The 22,861-nt window shown below is 45.2% G+C and overlaps 1 protein-coding gene across 2 annotated transcripts in view; it reads left to right on the top strand.

The window, feature by feature from the left end:
- Window positions 1–1,103: 1,103 nt before the first annotated feature.
- The window catches only part of LOC147009300 (uncharacterized), a 38,228-nt gene continuing 16,470 nt past the window's right edge, over window positions 1,104–22,861 (top strand). The window contains exon 1 of one of the 2 annotated variants that reach the window (XM_085861920.1): window positions 1,104–1,306. Coding sequence is in view for 1 of the 2 variants with exons in the window: in XM_085861919.1 (XP_085718045.1) it covers window positions 21,260–21,359 (100 nt within the window). In the remaining variant the exon portion in view is untranslated. Of the gene's footprint in view, window positions 1,307–21,095; window positions 21,360–22,861 lie in introns of those variants that run through there. The other variant, XM_085861919.1, reaches the window with a different exon arrangement.

Genomic DNA, 22,861 nt, shown 5'->3' with positions numbered 1-22,861 from the left:
GACTCACAATTGTGTGTTTCCATGAAAACTGTGCACGGAATAAACATTATATTTTCCTTATCCATGTGTGTTCGTCTTGTTTGGATTCATCGTTCATGCATTGCCTCGGGTGTTTGTAAAAAAAAAAAATAATAATAATAATAAAAAACCTACCTGGAGTAATCCAGGATGAATTTGTCGGATCGTTGTTCACACGGGCGATGTGGAATAGCCGGAGCGCCTGGAGCTTCTTAGCTCGGAAGGTGTAGGTTCGAGTTGGCATCGAACAGGTGAGCTTTCGTTTTTGGGTTAAACAAGTATTGCTCCAGAGGTAGTTTTCTTTTTTATAATGACGTCATCACGTACGAGGGACGGACGAGGGACGAGTGGGCGGAGCGTATGGTGCATGTGTGAGCCGAGTGGCAGAGGCGGAGCATGAGGATGCGCGAGTGGGGAGGTGGAGCATGAGGATGCGCGAGTGGGGAGGTGGAGCATGAGGATGCGCGAGTGGGGAGGAGGAACATGAGGATGCGCGAGTGGGGAGGTGGAGCATGAGGATGCGCGAGTGGGGAGGTGGAGCAGGAGGATGCGCGAGTGGGGAGGGGGAACGTGAGGATGCGCGAGTGGGGAGGTGGAACATGAGGATGCGCGAGTGGGGAGGTGGAACATGAGGATGCGTGAGTGGGGAGGGGAACATGAGGATGCGCGAGTGGGGAGGTGGAACATGAGGATGCGCGAGTGGGGAGGTGGAACATGAGGATGCGTGAGTGGGGAGGTGGAACATGAGGATGCGCGAGTGGGGAGGTGGAGCATGAGGATGCGCGAGTGGGGAGGTGGAGCATGAGGATGCGCGAGTGGGGAGGTGGAGCATGAGGATGCGCGAGTGGGGAGGTGGAGCATGAGGATGCGCGAGTGGGGAGGTGGAGCATGAGGATGCGCGAGTGGGGAGGTGGAACATGAGGATGCGCGAGTGGGGAGGTGGAACATGAGGATGCGTGAGTGGGGAGGTGGAACATGAGGATGCGCGAGTGGGGAGGTGGAACATGAGATGCGCGAGTGGGGAGGGGAACATGAGGGTGCGCGAGATGCTGGTGACGTCATGTGAATCACGATGACGGCGTTGAGTGTAAATTAGAATTTCGAATCCGCTTCCCGAAGCCTCTCCCCGAACACTCCCGATTCACCTTCCTTCCCCGGACGCTGTTTGCAGCCGAAGGGAAGCAGAGCTCGGTTAACCCTTTTCCAAATGCAACAACACGAGTTAACTTATCAACCTTTGAAGTTAGCTCGAGATCGCTTGGAAAGTCTCACCTTCGACTCGCCGATCGTAAGTCTCTGTTTGAACCTGCCGTGGGTCCTCGTGCTTCGTGCGACGTCGTCGTTCGGTCGCAGCGTTGGTTTTTCTCTCCCGAACTTGTTGTCCGAGCTCGCGGTTGGAAAGTTCACGAATCCGAGTTTGCTTTGGTTGTGGTGGTTGTTGTGGTTGTTGTGGTTGTTGTGGTGGTTGTGGTGGTTGTGGTGGTGGTTGTTGCTGCTTTATTCGCGCTATTTTTGTCGCCTGATAACATTACGTCAGGTGCTCAAATTATTCATTCATCCTGCGGGCATTATCCGAGTTCGTATCACTCACCTGTGACTACCTCACCTGAGCGACTCCACAATGATTGTAAAAATGTACGAATACCGAACGAGTTAAATGACCTTTTACCTCAACCCAATGACCCGCCGGTCATTTAGTAATCCCCTAACCCAAATGGTCCACACCGACATTCCTTCAGTTTGTATTCGGGTCTGTATTTATTACGTACGCAAACATGATAGATGAGGGAACCCCTACCTCTACTTACCCCCCCCTCCCTCCAACCACTCTTGACCAGTCATGTACACCAGTCCAAGGTGAACACCACCTCTTCTCTCACCCCAACTATTGTGCGTACGTAATAGATAGATAATCCGTTAATTAAATATTATCGAATTTCCTGAATAAAGTGTGGGGTTTAACCCCCATTTTTGTCTTATTTTCATACTTGAGGGGTGATTAATAAGTCCATGGGTTACCGAGGAAACTTCAGTTAACGAAGCTCCCATGACTCGTCCTTATACGACGCTTTCAAACCTTTACACCAGGTAACTGGGATACAGGTAGACCACTTTGTACATCATACCTGTCTGTGCCATATTCTCCTGGCACCAGGTGCTGTGACGGGCAGGTATTTTGTCCAGGACACTGGCACACAACTGTTTATGCTTTGAGAAGGAGAGAGCAAGATCTTCAACAACCACAAATGTGCTCAACAACTGAAGTGCGGACCGAGAGACCGGGTCTGCGTTCCAAACCGAGGGGCAGCGTGCTCTCAGATTCAGTCATACCATAAATACCATAAACACAAACAGCTTTGAGAAAGAGAGAGCAAGATCTTCAACAACCACAAATGTGCTCAACAACTGAAGTGCGGACCGAGAGACCGGGTCTGCGTTCCAAACCGAGGGGCAGCGTGCTCTCAGATTCAGTCATACCATAAATACCATAAACACAAACAGCTTTGAGAAAGAGAGAGCAAGATCTTCAACAACCACAAATGTGCTCAACAACTGAAGTGCGGACCGAGAGACCGGGTCTGCGTTCCAAACCGAGGGGCAGCGTGCTCTCAGATTCAGTCATACCATAAATACCATAAACACAAACAGCTTTGAGAAAGAGAGAGCAAGATCTTCAACAACCACAAATGTGCTCAACAACTGAAGTGCGGACCGAGAGACCGGGTCTGCGTTCCAAACCGAGGGACAGCGTGCTCTCAGATTCAGTCATACCATAAATACCATAAACACAAACAGCTTTGAGAAAGAGAGAGCAAGATCTTCAACAACCACAAATGTGCTCAACAACTGATGTGCGGACCGAGAGACCGGGTCTGCGTTCCAAACCGAGGGGCAGCGTGCTCTCAGATTCAGTCATACCATAAATACCATAAACACAAACAGCTTTGAGAAAGAGAGAGCAAGATCTTCAACAACCACAAATGTGCTCAACAACTGAAATGCGGACCGAGAGACCGGGTCTGCGTTCCAAACCGAGGGGCAGCGTGCTCTCAGATTCAGTCATACCATAAATACCATAAACACAAACAGCTTTGAGAAAGAGAGAGCAAGATCTTCAACAACCACAAATGTGCTCAACAACTGAAGTGCGGACCGAGAGACCGGGTCTGCGTTCCAAACCGAGGGACAGCGTGCTCTCAGATTCAGTCATACCATAAATACCATAAACACAAACAGCTTTGAGAAAGAGAGAGCAAGATCTTCAACAACCACAAATGTGCTCAACAACTGAAGTGCGGACCGAGAGACCGGGTCTGCGTTCCAAACTGAGGGGCAGCGTGCTCTCAGATTCAGTCATACCATAAATACCATAAACACAAACAGCTTTGAGAAAGAGAGAGCAAGATCTTCAACAACCACAAATGTGCTCAACAACTGAAGTGCGGACCGAGAGACCGGGTCTGCGTTCCAAACCGAGGAGCAGCGTGCTCTCAGATTCAGTCATACCATAAATACCATAAACACAAACAGCTTTGAGAAAGAGAGAGCAAGATCTTCAACAACCACAAATGTGCTCAACAACTGAAGTGCGGACCGAGAGACCGGGTCTGCGTTCCAAACCGAGGGACAGCGTGCTCTCAGATTCAGTCATACCATAAATACCATAAACACAAACAGCTTTGAGAAAGAGAGAGCAAGATCTTCAACAACCACAAATGTGCTCAACAACTGAAGTGCGGACCGAGAGACCGGGTCTGCGTTCCAAACCGAGGGGCAGCGTGCTCTCAGATTCAGTCATACCATAAATACCATAAACACAAACAGCTTTGAGAAAGAGAGAGCAAGATCTTCAACAACCACAAATGTGCTCAACAACTGAAGTGCGGACCGAGAGACCGGGTCTGCGTTCCAAACCGAGGGGCAGCGTGCTCTCATTTCAGTGGTTTGTCGGTGATCGAGCCCAGCCGGTGCAGTTCGATGGGAGCTGAGTTGCCCTTTTTTCTCTCTTTCGAGTGCAGCCTTATGCCTGTTGGTTGCATCATTGGTTAAGGTAGGGAAGCGGCTATGCCGCTGATGCATTGTCCCTATTACCAGTAAGCTGGTACTCATTTTGCCAACCTCGGAAGGATGACAGGCTGAGTCAACCCCACCTGGTATTAATTCAGTGGAAAATGGGGCTCGAACTCACGACCCTAGGATCCTAAGTCAGCCACCCTCACCGCTCGGCCAACACCAGGCTTCAGTTGTACTTTTAAAATGCTTCTTTGTTAGTCCAGCGACTTGGTATTCAGTCCACGGACTCCTTTATCCGTTACGTCACTCAATTGTTTGCGGGTCTGACAGAGTAAATCCGTTACACAGGTCATTATTCGGGGGTCCGACAAGATAGTACAAAGGGAGCGAACGCACTTTGTGTCTGGTAGTGGAGTAGCGGCTGAAACCCGAATCCTATCCAGGTTCCTCCTGATTCCATCTTTACTCTTCACTTATTCGGGTTCCTTCTGATGATTCTGACGCAGTGTTTGGTTTTCTATTTTATTATTATGATTATTATGATTATTATGATTATTATGATTATTATTTATTTTTAATTGGGGGAATTGGCCATAGGCATTTGAGCTGTCCTGCCTGGGTTCAAATCCTATCTATCATGCTGAGGCTCCACAGCCAGTCTGAGGCATCGTCATTGTGCGCATCGTCTCTCGGATGGGGGATAAGCCGGATGTTCTGCCTGCTAATACGAGTTGACAGATGTTAAAGATCCTATGGCTGCGGCCTCGAAGAGTAGACGAGCTTTTACCAACACCCTGAATAAACTCCACACGATTATCCAGTGTCAGTGGCGACCTATACATGATTGTAATACCTTGACGTATGCATGCAAAGTACCACGATGACAGTTTATAGCCGAGTTGGGATTTGAACCGAAGGTAGACAGCTCAACCGAAGGTAGACAGCTCATATTAATCCCTCAAATGTTCAAATTAAATGAATTCTAGTATTAAATGAATCCTTGCACCACTATTATGATACTGGTAATACTGGTATAATCCTTACTGAAAACCTACTTTTGCAGCCCCCTGTATATCTATCTATAATTCCAGCAATGTGTGTGTGTGTGTGTGTGTGTGTGTGTGTGTGTGTGTGTGTGTGTGTGTGTGTGTGTGTGTGTGTGTGTGTGTGTGTGTGTGTGTGTGTGTGTGTGTGTGTGTGTGTGTGTGTGTGTGTGTGTGTGTGTGTGACCGCTGTTTCTCGACAACCGCTGCTCCGATCTAATTGAAACTTGCCCGGTATATTGCTGGGGACCTGAGGATGTGCCTTTTCAAGGTTTGATATTAATTGGACAAGCGGTTCCCAAGTTATGGCCATTTATTTGCCAACCAATGACAGGACACGGTGCTATAACATCACGAATGACTTCACAATTCTTCTTCTTTCATTTATTTAGTTATGTATTTTTGCACGTACGGCCACGCATGTACGGGCATGCACGTACGGGCATGCGAGAGCAAAGGACGGCCTGTGTGGTTGTTGTTGTTTCTGGCTCGCGGTTTGAAATTTTTTTTTTTGTTTTTTTGTTTTGGTTTGCACGTACGGCCACACACGTACGGGCATGCACGAGCGAAGGAACGGCCTGTGGTTGTTGTTTCTGGCACGCGGTTTGAAAGTTTTTTTTCCCCACGTACGACCACGCACGTACGGGCACGCACATACGAGCCCGCACTACTATATATAATTCCAGCAATCTCTGTGTGTCTGTCTGTCAGTGACCGCTGTTTCTCGACAACCACTGGTCCAATCTTATTGAAACTTGCCAGGAATATTTGCTGGGGCCCTGTGGATGTGCCTTTTCAAGGTTTGATATGAATGGAATGATATAAATAAATGGCCATAACTTGGGAACCACTTGTCCGATTAATATCAAACCTTGAAAAGGCACATCCACAGGGCCCCAGCAATATACCGGGCAAGTTTCAATTAGATCGGACCAGTGGTTGTCGAGAAACAGCGGTCACAGACACACACACAGAGATTGCTGGAATTATAGATAGACAAGTCGTTCCCAAGTTATGGGCATTTATTTACCAAACCAATGACAGGACACGGTGCTATGATGTCACAATTCTTAATTTTTTTATCTATTTTTGCACATACGGGCACACACATATGGACATGTGAGAGCGAAGGAACGGCCTGTGTGGTTGTTGTTTCTAGCACGCAGTTTGAAAGTTTTTTTTTCCCCACATACGGCCACGCACGTACGGGCACGCGAGAGCGAAGGAACGGCCTGTGTGGTTGTTTTTGGCACGCGGTTTGAAAGTTTTTTTTTGTACGTACGGCCACGCATGTACGGGCACGCGAGAGCGAAGGAACGGCCTGTGTGGTTGTTTCTGGCACGCGGTTTGAAAGTTTTTTTTTTGTACGTACGGCCACGCACGTACGGGCACGCAAGAGCGAAGGAACGGCCTGTGTGGTTGCTGTTTCTGGCATGCGGTTTGAAAGTTTTTTTTCCCCACGTACGTCCACGCACTAGTATATATATATATATATATATATATATATATATATATATATATATATATATATATATATATATATATATATATATATATATATAATGTTTATATATGAGTGAGGAGGGCTGGGGGAAGGGAAGGCAGACATGCGGTGGAGCATAATGTCTGAAATCCATTTTCTACCGGTCATACCATAAACACTGCCCGGATATGTCCGGAGATAAATACCGCCAGTACAGATCCGGAGACTAACACCACCCGGAGATGAACAACACCCGAACACGTCTATGGACAAACACCGCAGGACACATCCAGAGACAAACACCACCCAGAGATGAACAACACCCGAACACGTCTACGGACAAACACCGCCCAGACACATCCGGAGACAAACATCACCAAGACATAAACACTGCCTGGACTCGTCCGGAGACACACACACACTATGTTAGTGCTTGGCCAATATCGGCAATTTTTCGGTAATCGGATGATTGGAGTCAGTGTGATTACCGACTACAGTACGTACTGTATACAACCCAGAAACCTTGAGTAGCTTTCACCCTTGTTTTGGGGGAATTGCAATAAACAAATTATAAAAACAACGTTGCGTTATAAACATTTCAACGCGGTGTGCATAAACACTAATCTTTCTAAACAGCTGCCATTCAGTGTGGCAGGTAGGAAAAAAATTTTGGCTCGATAATTTAGAAAACGTATCAATACGGCAAACGGCTCAGAAATCAGGCGTTATCAAATATATTTGGCTTTGAAACTGACAAAGAGAAACCATATAACCTTTCTAAAGTACACCCGAATCATACAAAGTAACATTCTTTAGAAACAGTCACGAGGACAAAGGAAAAAGTGATCGCTCGTATGCTGCTGAGGTTAAAAGTTAAAACCTCCACCACCCATTATATCATCATAAGATACAGGATGAAACTTTGCCACCATGGCACCCATAACCGAGCATGCACACACACGCACAGAGAGTTCCTTTACAGATCCAAATCTACCCATAATGTGCCTTTACCTTGAAAAGCAACGGCCGACAGTACATCTTGATCAGGACACGAACTGCACTGCGATCGACTGTAGGGCGTTCACCAAGTGGCTTAAGCACTCAGCAATCACTCCAATTAAATGGTTGATAAGGAACGGCTTGCTTGGCAAGCGATAGCAAGCTGATTGGTAATGGCACATACCCGCAAAAAAAAATATAAAAAATTCCCAATTTCTTTACATTTTCAGATTTCACTCCAGATTTTTGACTTATTTAGTCCATGTGATCCGATCCTCCAAGCTCAAATTACATTTCTATTAAATACTTTAATTAGTCTGTGTGAGTCAATTGTGGAAAAAAAAAAATCGCATCATATAATGCATGAAATCGCTCCAAGCTCCTAATTTGAAAACTAAAGTACTTACAAAAGCAATGTATACAATGATTTGTAGCTATGATGCACAGGCATTCGATGATATGAGTGAGGAAAGTGAAACAAAAACATTTTGAACGCTATATCGTTCATAAACCATTGTGGCCTGTTTTAACTGATGGCATTGTTGAGCAGGCCAAACAAAATGGTGACTTCAGACCCAATCGAGAGCGAGGTGGCCGAGGATGCACCTGATAAAGGATATCATTAATTACCTTCAAAAGGGGTGTTTTAATTAACCCAAACACCAAATTTTCACTCATGCACTCACTTGGAGTTCCCTTAACATGCATGCAAAGTTTCAGGCTGCTCGGTTTCATGATTTTTGAGTTACGGAGGAGAGACCGACTCACAATGACACCCTCTGACATTTATTGGTATCGATAATACTGTAATCATTTTAACGACAACAACAAAAGCATTGACTATAATCACCATGACTTGTATTTTAAAATTTGACTTGTCATTAAAAGATTACAGGCAGCATCTGAAAATGTATCATGTAATTGGTCAAAGAGCAAAACTTCAAACTGATATACGTATTGGAACCATCTTTGGTAAAACAAACGTGAAAACTTGTCAAGTGACCCTTTTGATAGGTGGCTCGTTCAAAATATCCTCAGAAACAAACAAACAAGCAGTCATAGACTGGTACTTACGAAATCGTCAACTTGACCTCTGACCTTGTGTAATAAAATCTGTCTCTAGAGAAGGTGGCGACGCAAACCAGAAGTTTCTACGATGATTCTGTACCAAACCATCAAAAATCGAATGTTTGACCTCACCGTGACCTTGACCTTTGACCGATTTTGACCAAAATCTAATCAGCACTAGCCCTCACCCTCCTGAATCACGTGGTGTAATTCGACATTGGTAGCTTCGTCCGTTCTCGAGTTATCGTGCCTACAAACAAACAAACAAACACACACACAAACAAACAGATGACGGAAGTCATCAATATACTTTCAATAACTTCTTACTAGTTATTATGAAAATATATATAAGTGTACACTGTGTCTGGGACTATTGTGAAGATCTCGTACGAAATCTTCAGAGCACTTCACGCATGAAACAATATTAGATTGCGCTTCGAGTACCTGTCTGGCCTTTATCGGAAAGCAAGGAGTGAGAGAGAGCCATGTGGGACTGTCGACGACCCTGGTAACATGCGCCAACCGTGACCCTAACCCTAATCTCACACCCCAACTTTAACGTAATGCTAGTCGCAAACTTCAGCACAGGGGCAACGCGAAGGTTCACCCTTTCATGCTCAGATGAGCCGGAACTTTAATGACGAACCACAACTTTAGAGCAAATTGCGAAAAGTTACTTTTGCAGTGCACATCATTTCAGCGGCGAGCACACTCCTTTCACACTCGAATCATTTATCATTGATTTGATTAAAAAAAAAAAGGGAAATTGGATGACGGTACCAGTACGGTGCCAATACTCTAATGTAGTTCAGTGCTGTGTACGAGGGGAAATGCACTGTTTGTTCCATTGCCTTTCTGATTCATCATACGGATGATGACAGCTGCCTGCACTCCACACAAAAACATTCGCACTCAAATTAGCCACAGGCAAAAGGTTGCTCAGTTGTGTGAAGTAGTTGAGAGTTTGGCACACATGACTATATTCTTTACTCCCATTATGTTATAGCAGCCCCTTCGATCAATTCTTCTCCTTCTTCCTTCTTTCTTCTTCCAGAAACATGGTGACATCTTTGGACTCCACACTAAATTATGGTGAAATAGGAAGGAGGATGGGTATGATGGCGTGACACTGGAAGCGATGCTTCGCCTTAGCACCGTTCGTTTATTATCTGCAAAATTGGAAATTATATGTTGAATCTGTTTTTTTTTTCGCCATCTTGACTCGTCCAAGCCTGGTGTTGGCTTAGTGGTTAGGGTGACGGCTTGGGATCCCAGGGTCCTGAGTTCAAGCCCCGTTGGCTGCTGAATTAACATCAGGGGGTTGACTCAGCCTGCCATCCTTCCGAGGTCGGCGAAATGAGTACCAGTGTACTGGTCCCGGTGTATGCCCCGGTTAGAATAGGTGTACCATATCCCTGTGTGTCGTAAGAGGCGACCAGGGTTGGCGTCAGGAAGGGCATCCGGCCATAAAACATTGCCTCAAGAAAAGCTAACCCCTGAACAGCAGGGAAAAATGGCTGTAAAAACGGTCATTTTTTTTTTTTCTTGACTCATCCGTTGTGACCACTGCAGGAAGTCAGGGTTTGATTTCCATTGAAAAAGCAAGCAACACTGAGATGTCATACAACTACTATTGCTACTACACTATTGCTTCTTTAACCACCCTAAGTATTCCCACCTCCTTATGGGGTTGGCCAAGGATGGTTTCTCGCCAAAGTGTTTCACCAATCGGCTCTTCAGGCCTGACATTCGACTGCAGGTGATTTGGGCAAGAATTTCTAATTTGTTCACGAACGTCGCCGTCGCTCTCCATTCAAATTGGTAAGAGTGGTCTCCATCCCTCTTTCTTCAAATTGGTAAGAGTGGTCTCCGTCCCTCTTTCTTCAAATTGGTAAGAGTGATCTCCGTCCCTCTTTCTTCAAATTGGTAAGAGTGATCTCCGTCCCTCTTTCTTCAAATTGGTAAGAGTGATCTCCGTCCCTCTTTCTTCAAATTGGTAAGGGTGATCTCCGTCCCTCTTTCTTCAAATTGGTAAGAGTGCTCCCCGTTGCACTCTGTTCAAATTGGTAAGGGTGGTCTCCGTCACTATCTATTCAAATTGGTAAGAGTGCTCTCCGTCACTCTCTATTCAAATTGGTAAGAGTGCCCTCCATCAGTCTCTGTTAAAATTTGTAAGAGTGCCCTCCGTCACTCTCCATTCAAATTGGTAGCAGTGGTCTCTGTCACTCTCGATTCAAATTGGTAGCATTGGTCTCTGTCACTCTCTATTCAAATCGGTAGCAGTGGTCTCAGTCACTCTCTATTCAAATTGGTAGCAGTGGTCTCCATTGCCCTCTTTTCAAATTGGTGGTATTATAATTGCTGATGGTGTCTAATCACCCTTTCTGGTGGCCTGGTGGCATTCCACCATTGTTGTTTTGGGTCCCCATTCCTGGAACCCAGGTAACAATGAATGAAATCTGATGACCGATTGAGGCAGTACTGTTGGGACTCTTCATCCTGGTAGGTTCAAACATGGCTGTAAGACTCTTGCTGGTACTTAGCAGCATCAAACCAACCGAGACGCTTCTTGCTCATTAATGAAGAAATCTAGAATGTGCCTTTTGTGTGTTTCTCTGGTTCGGAATAATGACAGAAGCCCAGTTTGTCGGGGCAGAACGACAATACATGGACCCAGTCATTGGTTCTCTCATTAATTTTGTATGCAGCCAGTTGCTGCTGGTTTCACCATTGCTTGGAGTGCAGCTGTACCACTGATGCAGTTCCCCCTGTACGTTAGAACAGTAATTTGGAATTTGTTCATGGCGATAGCTCGCCTACTCTTCACAAAGGACACCGTGGGGTCTTTAACGTACACCAACTAATGCCGGCAGATGAGATGCCCGGTTCAATGCCCATCCGAGGGACGGCACACACATTGATGTGCTGCATCACCCATTGGAACGCTGTTGTTACCCCAAGCATGTGATGCAAAAAGTGAGGTTAAGCAATTGGCTCATGTTCGTCGATCCATCTGTCTTATCAGTTTATGATGGTCAATTTACAACCGGAGAAAAACTTATTGGAATTAAATGTTATATTTAGAACACGATTCAGAAGACAAATCTTTCATTTTACCATATTTTGGCTCATAATTCGTCCAGATCGCACATGCGCAAAGAGTGAGACAAACTTTTTACTCTGTCTGCCAACCTGGCACTCAAACAAAATTGAAAATCATTCCAAACACGAAACTTACTGGTTTTTAAGGATGTTATAAAGGACACAAACAACAGGCACAAAGTACTAATGTAGCGTTAGATTGGGTGATGTAATAGACACTGGGGGAAATGGTGGTAAAACCCGGAGTCTTAAAATTTATACGCTTTGAAACCTCTTAAACTTCCTCCTCTTCCACTTCTTCCTCCCTTAATAAAGGGGTGAGGTCCAATGTCACGAAGCTTCCGGCCTGCCTTGACCACGATACTCCTCGACTTCCCTCTATGCTCAGCCAACTCTCTCCACTCTCCAATCACCCCTGCCTTGCGGATATCCCTCCTCACACAAGCCTCCCATCTCAACCGCGGTCTATCTCTTTCCCTCATACCTTGCTCCCTCAACTGATCCGCTCCAATCACCTCCCTCAGTTCATCCATTCTCATTCTATCCACCATCTTCACACCCACAATCCTCCTGACCCAGTTGTTCTCACAAACCTGCATCCTCTTGTTGTCTCTCTGTCAATGCCACAGTTTCCAGACCGTAAAGGTAGCTAGCGTTACACATGACATCGGAACCTTCCCTTGACATCTTCCTTTCTGCCATTGCTCCCTCCACCTATTGGCACCCACCTGAATCCTCCTCCGCACCTCTGCCTCTGACTTACCATCCCCAGTCACTGTCCCCCCCCCCAGGCTTGAAGACTGTAGAACACAAATTTCCTTCATAATACTTCCAAGAACCATGCAATATATCTATATTTAGCATTAGATGGTGTGGCACGTGTATTGGGGTGAAGAAGAGACCACCATAATGGCGACAAAATGATCAATAAAACCTTCATCTCATAAATTGTGACTCAACGTCATATTATTACAGCGTATAAGATTGCTTCAGTAGCGGTAAACTTCTGGATGTTTATTTTGAAACTATCTTTAAAATTACTATTTTATTAAAATTCAAGTAAAGGAGGTCCTTGGTGTTCATTGGTTCCCCTTCGAGGATTCGATCGATTGCAATTAATTTATTGAGGCAAGGTTTGCGGATTACGTTCAATGTGCTCGAATAATCGTTGGTTGGTGAACTATTTTCCACATTTATTCACCTAATTAACATGGTCCGTCAACACAATAATCCCCTCAGACCCTCCAACATCATCATTATCACCATCATCTCCATCAATTCGTCTTTATAGTCGCCATCGTCAACATCGCCATTCCATTGTTGGATCAAGTTTATCATCATTATTATTACTAGTGCATGCCCGTACGTGCGTGGCCGTACGTGTGTGGCCGTACATGCAAAAAAAAAAACCTTCAAACCGCGTGCCAGAAACAACGTCCACACAGGCCGTTCATTCGCTCTCGCGTGCCCATACGTGCGTGGCCGTACATGCAAAAAAAGCAACTTTCAAACAACCACATAGGCCGTTCCTTTGCTCTCATAAATGACGACTGGATTGGGGCATTGTGTTTATCTATAAATGTGCATGAGAAATCGAGAAATTATTAGAATACAGTAAGTCATCGCTATCCGGAAGTAGTGCGTGCCCGTACGGAATGTTCACATCCATTCCACGAATTATCGCTTGCATTGAAGTAACAACTGCTGTGATACTTACACACAGAGAGTTAATTAAAATCCAAATTAAAATCAAGTTTACCTCCCTGTCTTTGCTCGCCATGACATTCACTGCCATTGACCATTGCCACTCCTACGCCATGGTGAGGCGACAGGGTAGGATTTGTAGGAGACCTGAAAGTACAGTGTCATTAGGTATTCCATGTTCGAATTGTTTTGGTTTAAAAAAAAAATAGCTTGCAAAGCATACCACCAAATTGAGATGTATTTCGTTGGCAAGCATGTCGAGTAGAGCTTAATTCCTTAACACTTCCAAAGGTCACAGCGTTTTGACACTTGGAAACAAAAAAAAGTTGTGCACTTTTTTTGATAAATAATTATTTTCAGAACAATTTTTCTTCAATAAATAAATAATAATAAAAAATAGTATACATGTAAACACCTTTATCTCGTTCGCACCTCTTCATAAACAACATTGCTGAGGAAACGGCGCGTCCAGAAGTTAAGTCCTCAGTGTCCGGAAGTTCGCATATCGCAATTACGATTATTCGCAATGTAGTTTTAATGGCCAATTATTCAATTAGCGCCAACGTATTTTGCCTTGTCGCAATGTCATCGCAAGGAAAAACACAAAGAGAAGAGAAGAGAAAATAAAAATAAAGCAATGTCACCCGCGAGGTGACCCGTATCTTGCCAAAAGGTGACCACGTGTGACTTCTTTAAGGTCACACTGAGGTGAACAGAGCTGCTATCCACCAGGAGCGACTCCTTGAGGAATATCTGCCTACGAGAGATTCCGATGAGAATCGTTCTACTGAGTAACCATGAAAAATATGCTTTTGCCTCATAACGTCACCAAATGACGTCATAATGTCTCAAGCTTGACATATCTAGAAAGCACTCATCGAGGTGTTCAATTTGAGGTACTACACGATATGGTTCCTAAAACTTGAAAATTTGACCTTGGGCGCTAACCATGAAGGTCAAGGCCAATCGCCACCAAAAATTAATCAGCTGAGCGCCAGACCATGAACTATATTCCCATGAAGTTCGAAGATGATTCGATCAAAATTACTCAAAAAATAAGGGTTTCGTCGACTCCCCTGATTTGCGACAAAGTGACCTTGACCTTTTACTTTGACCTTCAAAATTTTGTGTGCTGAAAGTGACCTCTATAGGCCTCTGATATGCGAAGTTACAAAAATTTCCAATGATAACTGTGCTCTGCAGAATTGTTTATATGTGATTACAGACAAACAAACAAACAAAAAAAAAACATACAAGCTGACTAACATATCTTGCAAAAACTTCGTTTTGGCAAGATAAAAAGAAAAGTAAAAAAAAAACGTACATGCAAAACCCCCCCCCCCCAAAAAAAAAACCCCAACAAAAACACCTTTCAAACAACCACACAGGCCGTTCCTTCGCTCTCGCAAATGATGACTGGATTGGGGCATTGTGTTTATCTATAAATGCGCATAAGAAATCGAGAAATTATTAGAATACAGTGTCATCACTATCCGGAAGTCCATACGTTGTAACCCGTAATGGGGAATGTGGCTGAGGATCTCTTCCCCAATGGCCACGCCTATGCAGCAACGTGTCCTGTGATTGGTAACTAAATGGCGCATCAGCCACGCCTATGCAGCAACGTGTCCTGTCATTGGTTGGTAAATAAATGGCCATAACTTGGGAAGCACTTGTCCAATTAATATCAAACCTTGAAAAGGGACATCCTCAGGTCCGCAGCAATATACCTGGCAAGTTTCAATTAGATCGGACCAGTGGTTGTCGAGAAACAGCGGTCACACACACACACACACACATACACACACACACTGCTGGAATTATAGATAGACTAGTGCATGCCTGAAGGAGTGTAGGTGCGTGCCCGTAGGTGCAAACACAAAAAAAAATCTTTCAAACCACGTGTCAGAAACAACCACACAGGCCGTTCCTTCGTTCTCACGTGACCATGCGTGCAAAGAACCCAGAGAGTTGGTGTCAAAGCCACCCAATGCTCGCCTGTTTATACATTTATCATTTTTAAAAGACTAGTCTAATAATATTTTTTTATAAAGCATTGCAGTGAAGTCTGATCCAAATAATTTTAAAACAATATATGTATTTGTATATTGTAATCAGTAAAAAATAGTGTGGTAGATAAAAACATAAGAAAGGAAATAACTTGCACCAAAAACTTTAACATTTTCACGCTCACGCCGGGGGTATCGCTATAGCTCTCTGTTCTTCGAACAGGTGAGCGAGAAAAACAAACAATAAAAAAAATTCAAACCGCGAGCCAGGAACGACAACCACACAGGCCGTTCCTTCGCTCCCGTGTGCCAGTACGTGCGTGGACGTACGTGCAAACTCCCCCACTCCCCCCCCCCAAAAAAACTTTCAAACCTCATGCCAGAAACAACCACACAGGCCGTTCCTTCGCTCTTGCGTGCCCGTATGTGCGTGCGTGGCTGTACGTGCGTGCGTGGCTGTACGTGCGTGCGTGGCCGTACGTGCAAACCCCCCAAAAAAATAAAAATAAAAACTTTCAAACATCGTGCCAGAAACAACCACACAGGTTGTTCCTTCGCTCTCGCGTATCTGTACGTGCGTGCAACCCCCCCCCCCCCAAAAAAAAAACTTTCAAACAACCACACAGGCCGTTCCTTCGCTCTCACGTTCTCGCGACAACCACAGTTCCACACACACAGAGTTAATTAAACTCCAAATTAAAATCTTTGCCATGACATCCGCTGCCATGTAATCGGCACGGCCCGTGAAGTCGTCGTCGGCCGGCCGCGCACAGACACGCACAGCCACACCTACGCAGCAACGTGTCATCTCATTGGTTGGGAAATGAATGGCCGCAGCAACGTGTCCTGTCATTGGTTGGTAAATAGATGGCCATACCTTGGGAAGCACTTATCCGATTAATATCAAACCTTGAAAAGGCACATCCTTTTCACATCGGACCAGCGGTTGTCGGGAAACAGCGGTCACAGACACACACACACAGACACACACACACACACACACACACACACACAGACACACACACAGAGACACACACACAGACACACACATACACACACAGATACACACACTCAGACACACACACAGACACACACACACAGAGACACACACACACAGAGACACACACACACAGAGACACACACACAAACACACACAGAGACACAAACACACACACACACAGACACACACACACACACACACACACACAAACACACAGAGACACACACACAGACACACACATACACACACACAGATACACACACTCAGACACACACACAGACACACAGACACACACACACACACCCACACACACACACACACACTCAGACACACACACACACACAGACACACTCACACACAGACTCAGACACACACATAGTGACACACACAGCTACACACACACAGCTACACACACAGAGACACACACAGAGACACACACACAGAGACACACACACACAGAGACCCACACACACACACACAGAGACCCACACACACACAGACACGCACACACACACAGACACACACACAAACACACAGAGACACACACACAGACACACACATACACACAGAGACACACACACACACAGACACACACAGAGACACAGAGACAGAGACACACACACAGACACACACACACACACAGAGACACACACAGAGACACACACAGAGACACACACAGAGACACAAACAGAGACACAAACAGAGACACACACAGAGACACTCAGACAGACACACACATACACACAGATACACACTCAGACACACACACACACAGACACACACACACACAGACACAGACACACACACAGACACACACACACAGACACACACACAGACACACACACACACACACAGACACAGACACACATACATACATACACAGACACAGAGACACACAAACAGACACACATACACACAGACACACTCACAAAGACACACACATACACACAGACACACACATACAGACACACACACACACACAGAGACACACACACAGACACACACACAGACACACACACAGACACACACACAGACACACACACAGACACACACACACACATACACACACAGACACACACACACACACACAGACACACACACACACACAGACACACACACATACACACAGACACACACATACACACAGACACACACAGACACACACACACAGAGACACACACACACAGAGACACACACACACAGACAGACACACACACAGACACACACATACACACACACATACACACACACATACACACACACATACACACACACATACACACACAGATTGCTGGAATTATAGATCGATGTAACCCCCGGGAAACCGCAACGCCCTCCTGTTTCCACTCGACCACTGCACGGGGCGTCGTGTTCCATGAACTCTCGTTATCTCCTCCACCGAAGGTGGACGGAGGTTGTGTTTTCAGCTCCTCCCTGTCTGTCTGTGAGCAGGATGGCTCAAAAAGTTATTGATGGATTTGGACAAAACTTGGTGGACAGGTTGGGTGTTTGACAAGGACAAATTGATTCGACTTTGGTGAAGATCCGGATCTAGCGACTAGAATTTAAGTGATTCTTCACAATTTAGAGATAAGGCCCAAAATGATATCCATCCATCCATCCTTCGGGACCATACTCTGTGCAGAGCGTTGCTGCTGCCAAAGCAGTCTCCTTGGCTGTTGGACACAATCCTGGACGTGTCGCCACTCCGACACAGGATACCAGCAAGCCGGCACTCATCTTGCCGAACTCGGAAGGATGACGGGCAGAGTCAACCCCACCTGGTATTAATTTAACAGCTGAGCAGGATTTGAACTCAGGATCCAAAGATCCCAAGCCCGCCACTCCAACCATCCAGCCAACACCAGGCATAAAAAAAATGATATATAACACGATATCTCAAAAAGTTGTGGACGGATTCGGACGAAACTTGATGGACACATTGGGTGTGTGACAAGGAAGAATTGATTCGATTTTGGTGAAGATCCCAATCCGGATCTGGATTCGAGAGTTATTTAATTTTAAAAGTGATTCTTCACCATATAGGGCTATAAACGATATAGTACTGTATGGCATGGTATTTCAAAAATGTATTTGGCGCGATATGTTGTCGTAGATCAGGCATTACGTGGCGGAGGTATGCGCTCCACCGAGTGCCCATCGAGTTTACATATTAAATAGTTGGTTTTTTTTTTTCAGCATTGTTTAAATGTTGGGGATACATTTGCCTGCAAAAGTATTCACCCCCTTCCACCAAAGTTTTCACATTTTGATGCCACCTGAGCCTGTTTCATGATGCCTTCAAATCAACCTTAATATATGAAACTTAATATATGAAACTTAATATATCTTCTCAAACTACTACAAACTACTCAAAAAGCTAAAAAAAAAAATTCACATATAATGTGAACGAGTTTGATTAACAGAGAAAAACCAGATGATTCTCAGTCCCATACGTATTCAACCCCTTTGCAAATTGTTTGTTTTATGCCACTTGAGCTGATTTGAAACAGCACTATCCAAGACGAGTGGTGATGACAATTTCAGACCATTCTGTGTTTCTATGGATATAGAGTCCAAAGGACCCCACTGGGGGATTGGGGTATGAGGAGGGGGGTAGTGTTCCTGCACTTTTCTTTACTCAGGTATTGTTTGTGAGATAGCTTTGTCTTTCAGATTTTAACTTTAAGGACATGTAAACTTTGTTTGTTTTTAACCTTTCTGATGTAAAGAAAGTGTTTGTCACGTGATTTTAGGTGTGAAACAGCACTATCCAAGACTGGTGATGATGTAGACGACTGCAGGTCAACATGGCTGTGGCTCACCATCCCTTTTGGGATGTGGTCCTTGTTGATACTCACTACTCACTGTATTGTATTCTCTCATTTGAGAGAAAAGCCTTGGGGAAGGTTAAGTGTGGGGGCTGGGATTAGTGGAATTAAAGGGTGGGACGTGTCAATTCCTGACTTTGAAAGCATCCTCATTTTTGTGTTGATAACCCTGTGTGAAGATGGTCTGACCAACCGTACAACGCGCGGTCCATCACCAGCATCGATTTGGTTACTCATCGCCGGTTGTTCTTCATCAGATTTTGAACACGTTCTCCATTGCACGAGATGTTGTGTACACAGATATGAAATGATCACACCGGGTGTGGATTCTTCAATTTCATTTTTGGTGCACAATCTAGTGATGGCTTATCCGAGTTGTCTTCGTCTGGGACTATGCGGGCATCGTTAGATCTCACCATCTGCCGAGTGCAGCGGTCACTTGATGCCTCCGTACCACCTCGAGAGGATACTCAACACCCAGCACACTTTACTCATCCGAAGACGCCACCTCGGGGTATGCAAGCCTCAACTAGGACCGCAAAGGAAAGTCTTAATGTCAGCTGTGATGATGGATTCCATGACTTCACCTATTATTGGAAGCAAGCTTCCTGGCCTACAGTTGAGACAATCCGTTTTTCACCTTTCTTGTGTGTGGAAGTGATGTTGGCTTTCTTGCGAGCACATGACGAAGGTGAAGGACAGGCTGAAGAAAGCAGAAGGAGGATAAGTGAGAGCAGCAGGGCAGGATACTGGAGGAAAGGAGATTGGGGAAAGCTGGCAAAGAGGGAGAGAAGGAGAGAAGGAGGTTTAAGTAAATACCAGTTGTATCTAGAAGAGAGACTGAAGGGAAGTTGAGATGTACTCTAAGGTGAAAGGTGGGAGGTTGGGGGCAAATTGATGCCGTTTTGCACACTTGATGTCCCCCCACCACCTTTTTCGATACTGGTATTTACTGATTTAAATGACTCATTTACCAAGTGCAGCTCAGCTACCTTCTGTCAAGGAATCTGCAGCATAAGGAATTGCTGCTGCTGTTCAAGTGGCTGGTGAGGAGGTATGTCTGCGATGCATCGAGACATTCTCTCCATGTTTCCTCCTCCCCCCCCCAATTTTTTTTTTTAAAATCATCCTTTAACTCGAGTCACCTCAGCCACTTTGAAACTCGCCGCAGGTATGATAACATTTCTGAGAAGCAAACTGATGTCGTATTCATGAATTGTCAATTCAATGAAGAAGAATTTTGGGGTGACTAATTTGTCGAGATCCAAGAAACATTAGGTAATTGTCACAACGAACTTCCCCCACAAACGACCCGCTGTTTGTCATGATATTTTACCCCTGCCACCTTCCCTTGTGTCGCCTGCTTTCAAATGCTCAAGCCACAAGCCGTATGAGCCCCTGCTTACATTCTCCGTTGATGTCACATTCAATTGCAAGATTTCCCATTCCTCTGGAATTGAGGCATGAGCACTTGGACCCAAACTCGCTGGTCTGCACGTACGACACCGGTTGCGAAAGCGACGAGTCGAGCACTCGGCTACAGATGTCTTGAGAAGACCGATGCGGATTCTTCGTTGTCGGCAGTTGACTCGGTGTGTCGGAAGACACACTTGGTTCGATTTGAAGGTTCGATGGAGTCCGAGAGCCATAGTCACCGTGCGAAGCAGAGGCTTTTCTTGGTTTAGCTTAATTGTTTTCTATTTTCCATTAAATGCTCATAAGAAGCGAAGCAGTCAAACAGGTAGAAGATGCTACAGAAGGCCACCCTGAATGGTTAAGTAAGAACCACACCAAAGCCTGCCCCGACTTGCCTTCTCGCCTGAACCCTCAGTCTCACCGACGATGCCACACCTACATTACCTTGCTCCTCTTCCACCTTCCACGATCCTGAAGCCACACACTCGAGATGGTGTTGCAATGCGAATCCTCCGATGAAAGTTTTGGAACAGGACAATCAAATGTGAAATGAACCCTTCCAAGTCGTGTGTATGTGTTTTCCAGCCCCATACGCTAAGCAGCACCTGCCAGTTGTAAACTTGGCTCACAGTGACATTTGGACGACTGTACGCGCTTTCAAGCAATGCTATGGTGAGGGCTTTTGAGGCAATGCAAATCCAACTCAATCCTAACCATACTCTGCGCAGAGCGTCGGTGCTGCCTGATCAGCCTCTTGGGCTAGTGGGCACAATCCTGGACGGGTCGCCACTCCGACACAGGATACTCGAACAGCTCAATCATCCCAGCAAGCTGGCACTCGTTTTGCCGACCTCGGAAGGATGACAGGCTGAGTCAACCCCACCAGGTATTCATTTAACAGCAGAGCAGGATTTGAACTCGGGATCCTACGATTCCAAGCCCACCACCTTAACCATTAAGCCAACACCAAGCATTTTGAGGCAATCGTCCTGTCTGTTTCCATCTATCGACACAATGCAATTGGTTTGAGGACGGCGGTGAGTGTCTCGTGGTTGTTTATAGCTCGGTCTCCATGGAATGTTGTGGTACAGCTACTGTGGGACATAGTCCACCACCACTGGCCCTGTATTAGCCCTCAGTGAGCAATGGTGTACATTTGGCATTTTATCTCCCAACGTTTGGTAAATGGTACCAGTGAGTGAGACAGCCGATTTAAATGCTGAATAAACCGGTTGTGAATTGATATCTTTGCGCATCTTTCCTTACTGTCCTGAAACTTTTGGAAATAATTATCTGTTACTACTACTACTACTACTACTACTATTACCATTACTATTATGACTACCTCCTTGTGTCATCACACTGGGAAAGTTTGTGGTCCAAGTCTTTCACGAACATGCTGGCCAGGCCTGACGTTTGATTTGGGCAGGAATTGCTAATTTGTTCAGGATGCCGGGGGTAGCTCGCCGACTCTTCAGGAAGGACACCGTGTGATCATTGTGATCATTGATCTGATGTGGAATGTCCCACACACCAAAATGATCGTCATGACCTCCTGAGTTGATTAGGTATTCTCCACTCTACAGCAGTGTAACCACATTAACCACACAGCTTAAAGACATTCCACACCACACAAAACCAAAGCAATGGAAACCACATTGAATATCCTTACTTGGACCAACCCTCATGAGAATGGTCTTCAAGACTGCATTCGATCTTGAAGTTAATGGTACCGGAATTTTAATTTGTGTCGAATAAGGATCTTGAGCCTTCAGAGGGTCGACCATTGGAATTGCTGGTGATGTAGTAATAATAATACGCTTGTTTGTCCGTCCGACCGTTTGTCCACTCAGATTGAGACAAATTTTTCGCCATTGGTGCGACCACTAATGTGGAATGTTTTAATGATAATTATGACGTCATAGGTCATGTGTGGCAGCCATATTGGAAAAACCAAAAAACTTTGGACCTCTATCTCTGAAACCGCATCAAGGAATAAAATTGAAACTTGGCACATGGCACATACTCATGGGGAATGAATGTGATTTTAATGACGTCACAGGTGTCCTCATTATGATGTCATAATTGCATATGTAGATTGTAGAACACCACATCCGATCAGTATGAAAATTTTTGAGGGTCATCTAGGGATAAAATGGTACACAGAAGAAAAA

The sequence above is a fragment of the Eptatretus burgeri genome, chromosome 17 (assembly GCF_056783735.1).
Source record: "Eptatretus burgeri isolate ZD-2024b chromosome 17, Ebu_testis_v1, whole genome shotgun sequence".
NCBI lineage: Eukaryota > Metazoa > Chordata > Myxini > Myxiniformes > Myxinidae > Eptatretus > Eptatretus burgeri.
Note: the sequence above shows the minus strand (reverse complement) of the source record. Positions and strands in the feature narration are given on the sequence as shown.